This window comes from Neoarius graeffei, chromosome 7 (genome assembly GCF_027579695.1).
Source record: "Neoarius graeffei isolate fNeoGra1 chromosome 7, fNeoGra1.pri, whole genome shotgun sequence".
NCBI lineage: Eukaryota > Metazoa > Chordata > Actinopteri > Siluriformes > Ariidae > Neoarius > Neoarius graeffei.
The window spans coordinates 19,007,874-19,025,499 of NC_083575.1; the positions used below are offsets into that span (position 1 = coordinate 19,007,874).

Genomic DNA, 17,626 nt, shown 5'->3' on the forward strand with positions numbered 1-17,626 from the left:
TTTCTTAATTAAAAGTACATGTAAGGTCAACGAAAACTGGAAAAGGAAATGAGTAATGATTTTCTTTCTTTAAATTGAGTGCATAATTTGTACAGAAGTGTGGTCATGCTCAGCAGTTAATTTACACCTAATTATAAGCTGTCCTCTCTCCGAAGTGCAAAAAGTATATGGGTATAAAGTAACAGGTAACATTGAGAGACTTTTCAGAAAACTCTAACCAAAATTAGACTTTCAAAACAAAGAAAATGCTCAATATATCTAACTAACATTAAATTGCGTTCCTTGTATCCCTTTTAAAATGCTCTTTATATGAATCGTTATGAGTATGCGCTAAACTGACATCATCAAAACACGGAAGTGAAACATTAAACAGGACCGTCGGAAAAATAGCTGGAGAGCACCAAGGTCTTCCCACATGGCTCGGAAATATTTCGCTACCAGCCTTTCCAGATATCTTGATGGAGATTTCTGGCAGACCAAAGATATTCTCCGGGAGGAAATTTCCAAATGTGAACTGTTCCAGCACAGCAGGTAACTAAACGCAAACACCGTCAGTGTCGTTTATAATAGAACAGAGTCGCTGACTGACACATGGTTAGACTGATCTCAGCTCTGTGATGTAGTTCATGGAAAATTAATGATATTTAGCAACAGTAACACCATAACAGCTCAGTTTGCACCAGTATGAATGAATGATAGTATATTTTCATTTAACCAAACGTTTTTCATTGAATTTCTGTGTTTTCCATTGAGCTACGACCTGACTCTGGAGCAGAGCAGAGAGCTGACTGTACAGAGGTTGCACTTTGTGTTGAAGCTACCCTTGATTAAACATCATCTCATTGATCAGGTGAAGGAACAATGTCCACTTCCACCAAATCATGCAGTGTTTATACAACCTCTGGCAAAAAATATGGAATCACTACTCTTGGAGGATGTTCATTCAGCTGTTTTACTTGGTAGCAAAAAAACAAATCACAGATATGACACAAAATAATTTTATATGGTGAGTTTTTGTAGGCCGTGATGTGGTTTGTTTTCGGCAAACGTTTAAAACGAAACAAATCTTTAATCTTTTCAGAAAACTGAAACATGGGTTCTAGGTATGGCCATGGGTACGTTAGGGTGCCAATAAAAAATGAAGTTCTCTATTTCTCAAGTCTCACCCCCCAGTTTTTTCCCTTTGGGCTAAATGTATCATGCTGTGAAATATTAGCTAAATTTATTGATGTTTAGAGATGGCACAAACTCCCTGAAATTTGGAATTATTGTGTGATTTTGGCTAATGACTTGTTTAAAAAAAAAAAAAAACTTGGATAGCATGTAAGGAAATCATATGAAGCTACTAATTTGCAGAGATGAAAACTTTATTAAATAGTATTGAACACTTAAATACATAGAAGCAATAAAAGGACGAAACATCTTCTTTTTTAAAGAGTACTCTTCACTGTTGGATGCTGTTTTCGATGGTATTCGACAACTTGTAAAAGATACTGTTTTTGATCCTCATGAATGGTGATGCCATCCTTGAACTGCTGAACAAGAGCTACACCTCTTTCAGCTGAATCGTTGACAACTTTCAGTCTGCCAATTAGTCTCTTTCCTTCCTGGTAATCTTCATCTTTTGGCCATTCCTCCGGGGCTTTTCCTAAGAAGCCTGTTGGAATGTGAAGGCTTGTGAACAAAGTGTGGGTGTGCTTTGTAATGAAGCTTGAGATGCTCAAGGTCTTGATATTTTCTAAATCTACATCTTTTTGTGGCTTGTCAGATTCTCCTCCTTCAGGTCCAGACAATTCTACAACAGTAGGATTTTCAGAGGCTTTGTGCCACCTCTAAATATCAAATCAAATCAAGTTTATTTGTACAGCGCTTTTAACAATAAACATTGTCGCAAAGCAGCTTTACAGAATTTGAACGACTTAAAACATGAGCTAATTTTATCCCTAATCTATCCCCAATGAGCAAGCCTGTGGCGACGGTGGCAAGGAAAAACTCCCTCAGACGACATGAGGAAGAAACCTCGAGAGGAACCAGACTCAAAAGGGAACCCATCCTCATTTGGGCAACAACAGACAGCCTGACTATAATATTAACAGTTTTAACAGGTATAACCCTCAACTGTCCTCATGGGGCCGTCCTTCACAGGAGCGGTGCGATAAAACTCCGACCAGACACAGGGCACCAGGATGGATCAAGCAGGTCCGAGGGGTAGAAGAGGCCAGCATCTCAATCCCAGGATCAACATGTAACTCAGAGGGACAGATGGGGGGGGGGAAGAGAGAGAGAGAGAAAGAAAACATGTTGTTAGGTATGCCCTAAAAATGACAAGTATTAAATCTGTGCGGTAGGCTCGCAGAGACAAGAGTCTTTACATCAGGCATAACACACAATGGCATGTTAATATGGTAAAAAATATATCATGACCTGCTCTGGCTGGATGCTTGATTGGGTGATGAGAGCACACTCCTCAGCAATGATGAGATGCAGATGGGACCCTTAGGCCTGGCCAAGACAATTCAGTTACATTTCACCGGGTCTGGGACATGCGACAGAATGTCTGACGGCCGATTCCCTGCAGGCTACGATAGCCAGTCGAGGTCCCCACCGTCTCCACCAAAAGATTTCCTGTTGACTCCATGTAACTCAGAGGGACAGATTTGGGGTGGGGGGGGAGAGAAAGAAAACACAGGTGGTTAGGTATGCCCAATGTCACCTGAATAAGTAGGAACAGTATACATATTGCACCGAGTACAAGCAGGGACTCCGGCAACTAACTATGACAGCATAACTAAAAGGAGAGAGCCAGAAGGTAACACAGGCATGAGGGAGCCCCGGGACATAAAGCAGCCAGCCACTACACCGTCAACAAACTCGAGTGAGCAAGCGAGTGGGGACTGACAGCATCCATACATCCCAGTTTACCAAAACACTCTATGTCTGAGGACCCTCCAGATCTACTCCTTTACCTCATAAACACCATTAACAAAAGGCTTGACTAAACAGATATGTTTTCAGCCTAGACTTAAATGCTGAGACTGTGTCTGATTCCCGAACATTACTTGGAAGGCTGTTCCATAACAGTGGGGCTTTGTAAGAAAAGGCTCTGCCCCCTGATGTAGCCTTCACTATACGAGGTACCAGCAGATAGCCTGCACCTTTTGATCTAAGTAGGCGTGGCGGGTCATAGAGGAGCAGAAGTTCACTCAGGTACTGTGGTGCAAGACCATTTAGTGCTTTAAAGGTCAATAGTAGTATTTTATAATCAATATGAAATTTGATTGGGAGCCAATGCAGTGTGGATAAGACAGGCGTGATGTGGTCATATTTTCTAGTTCTAGTAAGGACTCTTGCTGCGGCATTTTGAACTAACTGGAGCTTGTTTATGCACTTATTGGAACATCCAGACAGTAAGGCATTACAATAATCCAACCTGGAGGTAACGAAAGCATGGACTAGTTTTTCTGCATCATGCAATGACATTAAATTTCTTATCTTTGCAATATTTCTGAGATGAAAGAAAGCTATCCGGGTGATGTTATCAATGTGAGTTTCGAATGAAAGACTGGAGTCAGTAATCACTCCGAGGTATTTTACTGCTGCACGTGAAGAAACAGAAAGGCCATCCAGAGTTACTGTGTAATCAGAAAACTTACTGTATGTGGTCCTAGCACAAGTACTTCAGTCTTGTCAGAGTTAAGCAGAAGGAAATTTATAAGCATCCAGTGTCTAATGTCCTTAACACATTCCTCAATTTTATTAAGCTGGTGTCTCTCATCAGGTTTTGCAGAGACATACAACTGTGTGTCATCAGCATAACAGTGGAAACTAATACAATGTTTACGAATAATATCGCCCAGAGGTAACATATATAGAGAAAAAAGCAGTGGACCCAAGACAGAACCTTGTGGAACACCAAACTTTACCTCGGTACGTCTAGAAATATCACCATTTATATCAACATACTGATAACGATCAGTTAGATAAGACCTGAGCCAGGAGAGGGCCGTTCCCTTAACTCCCACAACATTTTCTAGTCTATCCAGAAGAATGGAATGATCAATGGTATCAAGTGCTGCACTAAGGTCAAGCAACACAAGTAGCGAGACACAGCCCTGATCAGACGCCAACAGTAGGTCGTTTACTACTTTAACCAGTGCTGTCTCTGTGCTATGATGAGGTCTAAATCCTGACTGATACATTTCATGGATGTTATTCCTATGTAAATATGAGCATAACTGCTGTGCCACAGCTTTTTCAAGGATCTTGGAGATAAAGGGGAGGTTTGATATTGGCCGATAATTGGACAGCTGACAGGGATCAAGGTCAGGTTTTTTAATCAGGGGTTTGATAACTGCTAGTTTAAAGGATTTGGGTACATAGCCAATCATAAGAGAAGAATTTATTATTTTTAGAAGCGGTTCAATTACTCCAGGCATTATCTGTTTGAATAGATGTGTCGGTAAGGGATCTAGTACGCAAGTTGAGGCTTTTGATGTAGAGATTAATGAAAGTAATTCAGTTTCTTTTAGGGGAGTAAGACATTCTAACTGATGATCTGATACAGTTATATTGTTAACTACAAGGTCACTTTCATTGTCTGACCTTAAATTAGTAGTTTGAATTTTTTGTCGGATATTCTCAATTTTGTCATTAAAAAAATTCATGAAGTCGTTGCTACTACATACTGCAGGTGTGCATGTGTTGATAGTGGACTTATTCCTGGTTAATTTTGCTACAGTATTAAATAGGAATCTAGGATTATTTTTGTTATCTTCTATAAGGGAGGAGAAATATGTTGATCTCGCAGCACTAAGAGCTTTTCTATACTTCAGGAAGCTCTCCTTCCAAGCTAATTTGAACACTACCAATTTTGTTTGACGCCATTTACGTTCCAATTTTTGAGTGGTCTGTTTTAATGTGCGAGTGTCGTCATTACTGAGGTATTTCACCTGACGTCACAGGGTCACGTGACGCCCCGGTGTCCACCATTTTGGACGGCAAGCTAGCTAATGTCAACAACAGTAGCTGGTATGTTACTGTAGCAATATTTACGTTCAGTCATTTGGATGACTGTTAAAACCTTTCAGTCTCAAGTTTTCCCTTTACTGGATTTACTAGTTTACTGAGCTAGCGCGCGATGGCTCCCGGCTCGGCCGGCTAGCGCGCGATGGCTCCCGGCTCGGCCGGAGAGCGCGCGATGGCTCCCGGCTCGGCCGGAGAGCGCGCGATGGCTCCCGGCTCGGCCGGAGAGCGCGCGATGGCTCCCGGCTCGGCCGGCTAGCGCGCGATGGCTCCCGGCTCGGCCGGAGAGCGCGCGATGGCTCCCGGCTCGGCCGGAGAGCGCGCGATGGCTCCCGGCTCGGCCGGAGAGTGCGCGATGGCTCCCGGCTCGGCCGGAGAGCGCGCGATGGCTCCCGGCTCGGCCGGAGAGCGCGCGATGGCTCCCGGCTCGGCCGGAGAGCGCGCGATGGCTCCCGGCTCGGCCGGCCGGAGAGCGCGCGATGGCTCCCGGCTCGGCCGGCCGGAGAGCGCGCGATGGCTCCCGGCTCGGCCGGAGAGCGCGCGATGGCTCCCGGCTCGGCCGCCGAGCGCGCGATGGCTCCCGGCTCGGCCGCCGAGCGCGCTAGCTCAGTAAACTAGTAAATCCAGTAAAGGAAAAACTTGAGACTGAAAGGTTTTAACAGTCATTCAAATGACTGAACGTAAATATTGCTACAGTAACATACCAGCTACGATGTTGTTGACATTAGCTAGTGCTAACAGCTAGCTGCTAGTACACTGCTACAACTACACCGACCCTAATAATACAGTTCTTGGTCATTGCCTGGTAACAGCAAATTTATAACAGGCCATGTCTCAACAGACTAAGAAGTTATTTCAATGACATTTAATAACATTTTGTTTATCCTGAGGACCGGAAGTAAATGAAAATGTGAACAAACCTTAGCTGTAATCAGATGGCGACCACCGGCTCCAGGGACGACCCGCTGATGTAGGCATGTTACCCAGCCTGGTGTTTAACGACATAGGTATACAGATCATGTGGGCTGAAGTCAGGTAAAGACGAGGGTTTCGTGTACTTCCGTACGTCAGTGAACAATCCTGGTGGAAGCAGGTAAATGTCGTTCTCTAAGCCTGCTAACCTCAATTTTTGCAAATACCTCTCCCTCTGCTCACCCTGTAAATGCCCTACATCACTGGATAGTGAAGGTGTTTTCTGCATCTCGCTCCTTTTTCTTTTATGTTTTTCGTTTGTCGCCTTCCTCGCATTCAAACTGATTCGAGCCGTGCCGTCCAAAATGGCAGCATCACATGACTTGGTCACGTGAGTGAAATACCTCAATACCAGGGTGCTAATTTTTTGTCTCTGACCATTTTCCTTTTTAGAGGAGCTACATTATCTAAAGTATGGCGGAATGTTGACTCTAAGCATTCAGTTGCCTGATCAAGTTCTGCAGGGGCTGACAGTGACCCAATCAAAGTTGACAGCTCTGGGAGATCATTTATAAAGCTCTGTGCAGTAGTTGACGTGAAAGTACGTTTAATACAGTAGCGTGGTGAGGTGCATATATTATTACTCAGACATATTTTGAATGAGATGAGACAATGATCTGAGATAACTTCAGACTGTGGAAGTATGACTATATTGTCTACGTTTAATCTGAATGTTAGTATTAGATCAAGGGTGTGACCACCATTATGGGTCGGTCCTATGACATTCTGCTTAATCCCGACTGAATCTAAGATGGACACAAACGCTGTTTTTAAAGGGTCTTCTGGGTTATCGAAGTGAATATTAAAATCTCCGACAACTAAAGCTTTGTCTAAGGAAATAACCAAATCTGTGATAAAATCTGCAAATTCAGAAAGAAACTCAGAATATGGCCCCGGGGGCCTGTAAATAATAAGCAATGGAATTAACTGGGTAGACTTATTTTTTGAGGCTACATACATTATATGAGTATGAAGAACTTCAAATGTATTAAATTTATAACCAGGTTTGTGTGTTACACCTAGATAATCATTATAAATAACCGCGACGCCTCCTCCTCTGCCAGTTAGACGAGGCTGGTGTATATAACTGTATCCAGGAGGGCTCGCGTCATTTAATGCTATATATTCATTTGGCTTAATCCATGTTTCTGTTAAACACAGTACATTAAACTCCTGATCAGTAATGAGTTCATTAACCATTAGCGCTTTAGATGTAAGAGATCTAATATTTAATAGCCCCACCTTTAGATCAAAGGTGCTGGCAGCAGCTGTACAGTCAGTATGATCTAATTTTATATTGATTAGGTTACTAGAACAAACTCTCTGAAAATTTCTACCTTTTTGTTGAGCTCAGGGAACAGACACAGTCTCGATGTAGTGGGCCCTGAGTGACGACTCTGTGCAGCTAGCAGACAGTCGGTTTAGCCTGTTCGTCTGCTCCCTGGCCTTGGCTCTGGATTGTCAGAAATTAACTAGGCCTGTTCTGAGACTAAGACCTATGCTGCAGGAAATGAGAGCAGCACCTTCCCGAGTGGGATGGATACCGTCCCGCCCTAACAGGCCAGCAGTGCCCTCAAAATTAGCCCAATTATCTATAAAGCCCACACTGTTTTCAGAGCACCACCTGGACAGCCAGCAGTTCAGCGACCATAACCTGCTGTAAGCTACATCGCCACGCCGCATTGGGATGGGGCCAGAGCATACTACAGCATCGGACATCGCCTTCGCTAATTTAAACACCTCTACAAAGTTACTCTTAGTAACCTCAGACTGACGAAGGCGTATATCATTAGCTCCTGCATGGATAAATATCTTTGAGAACCTGTGCTTGCCTAGGACCCTAAGATTACCTGCTATGTCCGGCGCCCTGGCTCCCGGTATACACCTGACTAAAGCTGCTGGTGCCCCTAAAGGCTGAGCTAATTTCACGTGCCGTATGATAGAGTCCCCTATAACCAGAGCTCTTTCAGGTTTCTCAGTGGGTGCATCACTAAGGAGAGCAAACCTGTTCGACACGTGACGCGGAGAGGAGTGGTGCTCCCGTGGGCGAGCCTCAGCGGTAGCTTTGGCTCTATGCTTATGCCGCCGAGCCGTCACCCATTCGCCCCGCTGTAAGGGCTCTAATGCCGGAGTTGGGGGATTGCTAACTCCACCTAGGGCGTCCAGACTTTCCCTAACAGAAACTACACTGTTCTGACGCTCACTAACCTGCTCTAAAGCCTGGACACGCGCTTCTAGCACTGAAATCTTCTCCGTCAGAGAGCTAACTAATCTGCACTTATCACAAGTAAAGCTAATAGAGCTATCGCTAGTGACGGAGGAAGAATGACTAAACATCCTGCACTCAGCACACTGAACAGGCTGAAGGTGTGCCATGATGAAAAGATTCACGTACCTTAAATGAAGATCTGTTGATATTCAAGCAGATCAGATGGCCTCCGCTTGTGGACTTTACACAGGAGGAGAGAAAAAGAAAGCTTCCGGTCTCGGCGTTCTTCACGTATTGTTGCATCTTATTCTAAATTTATTTCATTTTCTTGCTATTAAAGGAAAATAATTAGAGGGTGAGACTTTAAAAAATGCAAAAATGAATTTTCCCCATTGTTATGATTGGCACCCTAGGGTACATGCATTATCCAGAAGAACCGCCTCCTTCCATTCTGCCATCATCTGATCATGTTCAAATAATGCTGCTGAGAAATAATTGAACTTGATTTTATACAGTCTATGGACGTGACCCTAGTGATTACTGATAGACTGTCTCAGTGTCACCTGCGGAAAAAAATCAATCACATTTTAGAAAAGAAAAGGAAAAAAACCCACCCACTTTCAAAGCTGCTTCATAGTAATGAGGACCTTGACAGAAATGTAGCGGAGTGAAAAGTACAATATTTGCCTTTCAAATGTAGTGGAGTTAAAGTCGTAAGTTTCAAAAAAAAAAAAACCCTCACGTAAATGTCGTGACTGTCCACCTTTGATAACTTGCATTTCTAAAACAAATACCCTCACAAGCCTAAATATGCAAATTAGGCTGCAGTTAAGAGAGTACTTGTAAACCTTAACAGACTGTTGCACCTGGCTGATTAACAGGAAACATGGCCCCAACAAGAGAGCTGTCAGTTGAAACAATGGAAAGGATTATAAAACTCCTTAAAGAAGGTAATTCAACGCAGAGTGTGGCAAAAGATGTTGGTTGTTCCCAGTCAGCTGTGTCTAAAATTTGGAGCAAGTACAAGCAAAATGGGAAGGTTGTCAAAGGGAAACAAACAGCTAGACCAAGGAAGACATCAAAGTGTCAGGACAGGAAACTCAAAGCAGTATGCCTTGAAAATAGAAAATGCACAACAAAAGAAATGAAAAACAAATGGGCAGAAACAGGAGTCAATGTTTGTGACCGAACTGTAAGAAATCGGCTGAAGGAAATGGGATTTACATACAGAAAAGCCAAATGCAAACCATCATTAACACCTAAACAGAAGAAAACAGGGTTACAGTGGGCTAAAGAGAAGCAGTCATGGACTGTGGCTGTTTGGATGAAAGTGTTGTTATTCAGTGATGAATCGCATGCATTGGCCAAGGAGATGATGCTGGAACTTTTGCTTGGTGCCGTTCCAATGAAACATATAAAGATGACTACCTGAAGAAAACAAATTTCCATGGTCTATTGATATGGCGTTGCATGTCAGGTAAAGGACCTGGGGAGATGGCAGTCATTACCTCCACAGTAAATGCACAGATGTACATTGCAATTTTGGACATTTTTCTCATTCCATCAATCTAAAGTACTTTTGGTGATGAAGTCATTTTTCAGGATGATAATGCATCTTGCCACAGAGCAAAGAGCATTAAGACTTTTTTTCTTCAGGAAAGGCATATCAACTCAATGACATGGCCAGCAAACAGTCTGGATCTCAATCCAATTGAAAATTTATGGTGGAAATTGGAAAAAAATATGGTCCATGATGAGGCTCCATCCTGCAAAACTGATCTGTCAACTGCTATATGAGAAAGTTGGAACCTGATTGATAAAGAATATTGTTTTTCATTAGTGAAGTCCATGCCTCAAAAATTTCAAGCGGTCATAAAAGCCAGAGGAGGTGCAACAAAGTACTAATTGTGATGGGGGGGGTTGGTTCATGATACGATAAATTTTTTTGCCTGTACTTTTAGTTTAAAAAAGGTGCCATTAATTACAAAAATTTCATTTAATATTTTGAGGTATATTTTACAAAGCCAGAATGTTCAGCTGTTTTAAATAAAATAATTTTGTCTCATATCTGGGTTTATTTTTTTTCTACAAAATAAAACAGCTGAATGAACATCTTCCAAGAGTAGTGATCCCATATTTTTTGCCAGGGGTTGTAGCTAACATTATGGATTTAGGAGAATCAAGTCTTGATGTATCTTTTTGTTGCTTGTACGTAGGTAGCTGGAAGGAAGAAAGATTTCATAAGCAAGAGCCTGTGCATCACAGAGCTGATCTGTTCTGCAGATATGGCCACTGGAGTAAAGGTGCTGCTTTCTCATAATTTCATCTGCTTGCTGAAAAATATACGCTGTACACGCAAGGGGTTCTTGAGTTCAGGTGTGAAGATGTCGCATTGCACTAATTGACGTTTGCTTCTAACAGATCAAGACCATAGAGGTCTTGAGAATTCACCAGTTAGTGTTGACTTTGAGGGGGGGAAATGGAAGTCTATGGGTTTGAGAACCTATATTATAACGTACACCATATGACCAAAGGTTTGGAGACACCTGGCCATCACGTCTGTATGTGCTCTATATGCCCATAGCTACACTCCAAATTCTAGTTGAAAGACTGGAGGCTGTATAAAGGAGTGCCCAACTTTTTTGAATGAGATACTCAAAAAGCACACACAAGGACACGGGCAGGTGTCCACATACTTTTGGCTGTAGTGTATCTTTCAGTCTACAGCATTAAGCCTGGAGAGGTGAATTTTAAAACATGGTGGCAATCCTTGATTAATATTGTTTCCTGCTTCACCTGGTGTAACATGACATGACCTGGTGTAACATAACAGTCATTCATGTCCTTGCAAAGTATTTGAACTGGCATGTTGTTCTGTCTTATTTGCATTCTTATTCTGACTATATTTGCATTCCTTTTGCTTTGCAGTCATTCAGCTGTCATATTACTGTACCAGTGAAGCCAGTTTATTTGTACAGCACTTGTAACAACAGACATCGTCACAAAGCAGCTTTACAGAAAAATAAAGACTTTAAATGTATGAGCTAATTTTATCCCTCTATCACTTTCTGACCTGTAGATGGGTGTTGTGTGTGGACTATATGGTGGGGCTGTCACCAACCTAGGCAGTCCAGAGCAAGTGAAGAAACTGTATGCACCAGTCTTGGTGAGTGTCAAATCCATCACATTGTCCTGCTGGCCCTTTTTTCATTTGCACAAGAATGAGTAAATTGGTTTGACATGCAACAGCATTTAGTTTGTCTGGGTTTCAGTTGTAAAGCTGGGTAGAGAGAGATTACGGACTATTAATCTGTTTTGATCGGGGTAAAATTGGGATTTATGATGTTCAGATGCCCTTCTTTCATGGGATCATGGATAGCAACATTGCTGTACCTGTGGTTTTTTTTTTTCTCATCTCATTATCTCTAGCCGCTTTATCCTTCTACAGGGTCGCAGGCAAGCTGGAGCCTATCCCAGCTGACTACGGGCGAAAGGCAGGGTACACCCTGGACAAGTCGCCAGGTCATCACAGGGCTGACACATATGGCCCTTTTCCACTACCCTTTTTCAGCTCACTTCAGCTCGCTTCAGCTCGACACGGCTCGCGTTTCGACTACCAAAAACCAGCACGACTCAGCTCGTTTCAGCCCTGCTTAGCCCCTAAAACTCGCACCGTTTTGGAGTGGGGCTGAAGCGAGCCAAACCGTGCCGACTGAGGTTGGGGGCGTGAGCAGACACTCCCCTGTGCACTGATTGGTGAGGAGGCGTGTCCTCACATGCCCACACACGCCCCGCGAGCACGCTGGGATCTGTAAACACCGCAAACCCGGAAGGAGAATAATTATGAATTACGAGAATTTCTGAAGCCTTATGCGCCTCGCCTCATCTATACACTCTTGCCAGTATCTGTTGGCGTTGTCGGTGACAACAAGCCACAGCACCAAGACCAGCAACACTAACGACACCATGTCCTCCATGTTTATTGTTTACTATTCGGGTCGTGAGACTACCGCTTAAAAGATCACTGAATCAGTGACATACAGAGCATCGTGGACGAGTTCGCGGAGCGCAAGGCTCGTCGTATGCCCTTCAAATAATGCGCGCAGTAGGCTATTGATGTTTTATTATGAGCCATGTACAGTATGTCACCTAATGTTTTTTTGTTTCTGAGTTACATGTTCGTTTGAAGGACTTAATGTACAAAATAACAGTTGCACCCCGTAGTGTTGAAATTGGTAAACACAGTGCATTCAGTGAGGTTTGCACCGCCCTCCTTTTATTTCTGACTCTTCCTGTCACCGTTGCAACCTCTGAGCGCTCATTCGTATGCCCTTCAAATAATGTGCGCAGTATAGGCTATTGATGTTTTATTATGAGCCATGTACAGTATCCTAATGTTTTTTGTTTCTGAGTTACATGTTCGTTTGAAGGACTAGATGTACTAAATAACATAGTTGCACCCGGTAGTGTTGAAATTGGTAAACACCGCAGTTGCGGACATTTTGTAGCCTAAAATGATGTTATGATAAGCTTTAATAAAGGGCCCGGTCATTTGCCCCGCCCCCGGCCCGGCTCTGACTTGTTCCGCCACTGTCACTGATGTCACTGTTTGCGCTGCTTAACGACATCACGTGACGTCCACCCACTTTCGCTAACTCCACCCAATGTGTCCACCCACTTCCAGCCAGCACGGTTCAGCGCGGTTGTAGTCGAAATGCAACTCCAACAGCCCCGCTCAGCTCGACTCAGCTCGACTCGGCACGGCACGGCACGGCTCAGCCGCGTTTGTAGTGGAAAAGCGGCAATAGACACAGACAACCATTCACACTCACATTCACACCTACGGTCAATTTAGAGTCACCAGTTAACCTAACCTGCATGTCTTTGGACTGTGGGGGAAACCGGAGCACCCGGAGGAAACCCACGCGGACACGGGGAGAACATGCAAACTCCACACAGAAAGGCCCTCGCCAGCCCTGGGGCTCGAACCCAGGACCTTCTTGCTGTGAGGCGACAGCGCTCACCACTGTGCCGCCCGTGTTTTTTTTTTTTAAAAAACATGTTCTTATAGAGTTCTCAGCACTGATATAATGGAGATGTGATTTAAAAAAAAAAAGGTTTTTGGTGCGTACAGTTGGGGCCATAAGTATTTGGACAAACCATTTTTGTAATTTTGTCTCTGATGTGCAAGATATGATTGGAGTGTAGAATTTCAGCTTTAATTCAAGTAGTTAAAGTGTGTGTGCGTACACTGATGAGCACTTTTGTGGCCTGTTTCCTCATTATTTCATGACAAACTAAGGCGATTTAAAAAGTCTGGTGTTGAGTCCATGTGTTGAATTTGCATTTGTTCATGGGAACTTTCTATATGCAGTCCAGAGAGTTGTTGCTGCAAGTGAAGGAGGCCATTAGGCTGAAAAACCCCCAAAATGGACCCATCAGAGAGATGACAGAAACTTTAAAGCATATACGCAGAGCCATGGCCTCACTTTCGTTTATAAATGCCTCGAGATCTCAAGAATGGCACAGGAATAGTTTTAAGCATTAACAATAAATTAATATTGTAATTTTTACAATTAAAATGATTCATATATGTAGCGGTCTGAGTGAATGACCTTGATGTCTGTAACGTCACAGCAGGAAGTCTATCGGTCTCATCGCCATCTCCGCTATACTAAAACACAGAGCTGACTGCAACTCCGATCCTCCATTTTGAGCTAATTTATCGCCATGCCACGTAGATGTGTTGCTGCACCCGCCAGTACCATGACAGAAGGTGGATTTACGTTGCATTCATGGCCCAAGAATGTTCAAACTGCAAAGATTTGGGTGCATTTTGCGAGAAGTTCACGGGCACATTGGGTGCCTATGAAGTGGTCTCTCCTCTGGTCTGCACTTTTTACTGAAGGCTCGTACAAAACCTCTGATCTGTTGAGGAGTGTTGGCTATAAGCTTGTATTGAAAGAGGATGCAGTACCAACAATTAAAGGAAAAGAAAACTACAAGAAAAGGAAAGTATTTATTTATTTTTTTAAAAAGCAAAGTTCAGTTGCACCAGTCCTCCTGGAGTGAGTCGAGGGTTGTTGCTAAAACCCGGGATGGAAAGGGACGTGACGTATCACTCGGGCAGTGACCTCCCCGCGTTTGTTGCTAAAACCGGTGACATCCCGTTCCGTCCTGGGTTTTAATAATTGCCTGAGCCGAGCAGTAATGGCGAAGTACTCTGTATGGACAAAATAGAGAATTAGTGGACCAGCCGTTTTATTTCTAAACTGGATATTGCTGCCATCTCGCCCTTGCGTGGAAGAAGTGAAGGAATGGCGCACTGAACAAACAACTGAAAGTCAGATTATTTCGAAACAATCAGCCACAAGATCGGCCTTCAAGAAACAAGAACATAGACGGGTAAGCTCCGACTCTCATTTGGATAAAAAAAAATGTTGTTTACCTTCATTTAGATTAATACATGTAACTTGTATTGTGTATTTAAGTTACCGGTATAAGATTTATTTAATTTGCTTCAGAATGTGATTGTCTCAGTTCATCTGATTTATTTAATTAGTCTTTTATGTTTTCAGTGAAAAATGCATGCATGTACATGTATGTTGCATAAGTTAACACCTACCCTGTTTTAATGAGAGTCAACCCCCAATCAATGAAGTCAAATCAGTCTTCGTTGAGCAAGTCAGTAACGGTATTTCTTACTTTCACCATTTAATTTTTATTTATATGACTTTGGTCTATAGCTGTAAAAGGTCTCGGCCTTAAAACCGGTAACCGCAGTGACGTCATGCACTCAGGCATGGCTGGCTCAGCGGGGCAGCTCAAATGCCAACTTTGCGGTTGATTTTAACTCTCAAAAATATATTTTTTAAATTCCCATTTATGCAGCATACAAGAGTCAAGGATGGAGATACTATCCACTCAATTTAACAATAAAGGTTCTGCATATTTGCTTTAAGAATGGCCAAGTCAACAATTTGGTACATTCTTAAAACCAAGGAATGCACTAGTGAGCTCAGCAACACCAAAAGGCATGAAAGACCAGAGAAGACAAAGTGAATGATCATAGAATTATTTTCTTGGTGAAGGAAGAACCACTTCACAACCCCTTCATCTAGCCAAGTCAAGAACACTCTCAAGGAGGTAGGCCTATTATTGTCAAAGTCTACAATTAAGAGACGTGTTCATGAATATAAACACAAAGTTTACTTTATGATTCAAACCACTGGTAACATTCAAGAACAAAGGCCAGAGTAGACTTGGGGAAACCCTCTGTATTTGCAAGTCCCAGAATGATCTGGGAAGAGAAGATGGAGAAGGAAAGGAAGGACTTATGATCCAACGCATACATCATCTGTCAAATGTGGTTGAAATGGGCATGTATGACTGCCAATTGAACTGGGTCACTGGTGTTTATTCATAATGTGACTACTAGTAGAATTATACTTTCTGCTCCGATTCATCCAAATCCTGCAAAACTGAAAGGACACCGCTTCACAGTACAGATGGATAATGGCCCAAAACATACCACTAAAGCACTTGAAGGGCTCTTGAGGCAAAGACATGGAATGGTGGGTGGTTTTTTTTTTTTTAAATTTTTTAATTGAGCATGCTTTTCACTTACCAAAGACAAAACTGAAGGCAAAAGACCCACAAACGGGCAGCAATTGAAGGCGGCTGAGTAAAGGCCTGGCAAAGGAGCTCAAGGAACCTCAGCAGTTGATGTGTATGGGTTTCAGACTTCTGGAAGTCATTGACTGCAAAGGATTTGCACCCAAGTATTATAAATTATGCTTATGTTTATAATTGTTAGTTTATCCAATTACTTTTGAGCCTGTGAAAATGGAGGGACTGTTTAAAAAAAATCGCTGTATTTCCTAAATGATTAATGCAGTCTTTTTGTTAAACCCCTTGAATTAAAGCTGAATGTCTACACTTCCATAAAATCTTGATGGCTTCATTTCAAGTACATTGTGGTGGTGTACAGAAGCAAAATTACTTTCCAAATATTATGTACTTGACCTGTATGTCTAAGGTCTTAATTTAACTAACTACAAATATGTGGCTAGACATTGTTTTCAGTAGTTTTTGTTTATCAGGCTTGGCATCATAATATCTCCTGATTATTTTCTGGCAAAAATACATGATGAAGCATTTAAGCAATATAAGCTTAAAATAAATATATATAATATAAAAACTTATCTGAGCACAAGTAGTATGGTGGCTGCCAGCGGTGCCTTTGTATGCCTTCGACTCTGCCATGTTGAGCTGTGTCCTTCATTATTCAGCTGTAAGAACGGATGATTCCAGCGCTATTGAGCTCATGGAAATGGCACTATTTCCATTATCAGTAACAAACCTAGTAAACTTTGTTTTAATGATCAAACATTAATAAACGGCAGATAACATTTTCTGCAAGTGAAGAAAACGTTCAAATGAAAGCATTTCTCTATAAAGCACTGAGAAACTGTATTACAATAGTATTATTGCATGCCTTAAATTCTATAAAGGTATAGTCCCAAAGTTCAGCTCCAATTGTTCACTTAAACCAAAGGTGAATTTTTGCAATTCCTACTGATTTAATCCCTGGACTTATGTCTATCCCTGTGTTGTACTTAAAAATGATATCAAATATTCAGTAATCTCCAAAAAAAATACTTAGGTAGTGAACTGTTTGGTTCTATTTCGTTTCTACTGACTGCCAGAGGCGATGCTTTAAGCACCTGGATGTCCACCATGTGTACATGCAGGTCGAGTGTTTGTATCAACAAAGTCACCTGTGACCTGGGTGATATATGCCGCCTGCTCCAGCACTAAAGGCATGTTCACCCAGGAAATGACCTCTTGCCGTCTTCTTGTGTTGGTAAGTAGGTTTGAGGAGTGTACAGGCATCGCTGGTAGTCTTGTAACTCGACGAGTTGGAGCTGTGAATTTTTGCCCTCCAAAGACTGCGATTAGCCATTTATTTACAGTTAAGTGGGTTCCGTAGGCTTTCGAGCAAGCCACGAATGGTGTTCTACAAGAACAGGTAAGTAAATCTTTTCTTTAAGCCATATAGGAGTGGACTCACTCTGATTCGTCAGTCAAAGAGGAATAACTAAGTTCATGATCACGTGGTGTCTTTCGCTTTAACACTGATAGACTGGTACCAAAATCCAGAATTGTGACACCCAAAGGCATTTTTGAGACAAAGTCGGCAAACAGTCTTATTTTGTCAATTTGGGTGTGCCGAATTCAAATCTGCAATATGCCGAGCTCTATCTGACCTCTGTTGACCTCTAGAGGTCATTGAACTTTGGGCCTGTAAACGTCTCAGCTGAACCCAGTTTCTCAGCTTTCTAAGGAATGAAATGTACTAAAATGATTAATGAAGTTAGCAAATGGCCTTGTTTGTTAAATGTTTGGGTGCTGAATTCATTT

General features: G+C 42.4%; 1 protein-coding gene across 2 annotated transcripts in view; it reads left to right on the forward strand.

Annotated features, from left to right (window-relative positions):
* Positions 1-386: 386 nt before the first annotated feature.
* The window catches only part of acoxl (acyl-CoA oxidase-like), a 155,832-nt gene continuing 138,592 nt past the window's right edge, over positions 387-17,626 (forward strand). For both annotated transcript variants that reach the window (XM_060925370.1, XM_060925371.1), the window contains exons 1-4: positions 387-531; positions 754-850; positions 10,420-10,506; positions 11,283-11,369. In XM_060925370.1, the coding sequence (XP_060781353.1) occupies positions 416-531; positions 754-850; positions 10,420-10,506; positions 11,283-11,369 (387 nt within the window). In that variant the 5' untranslated portion in view covers positions 387-415. The remainder of the gene's footprint in view (positions 532-753; positions 851-10,419; positions 10,507-11,282; positions 11,370-17,626) is intronic.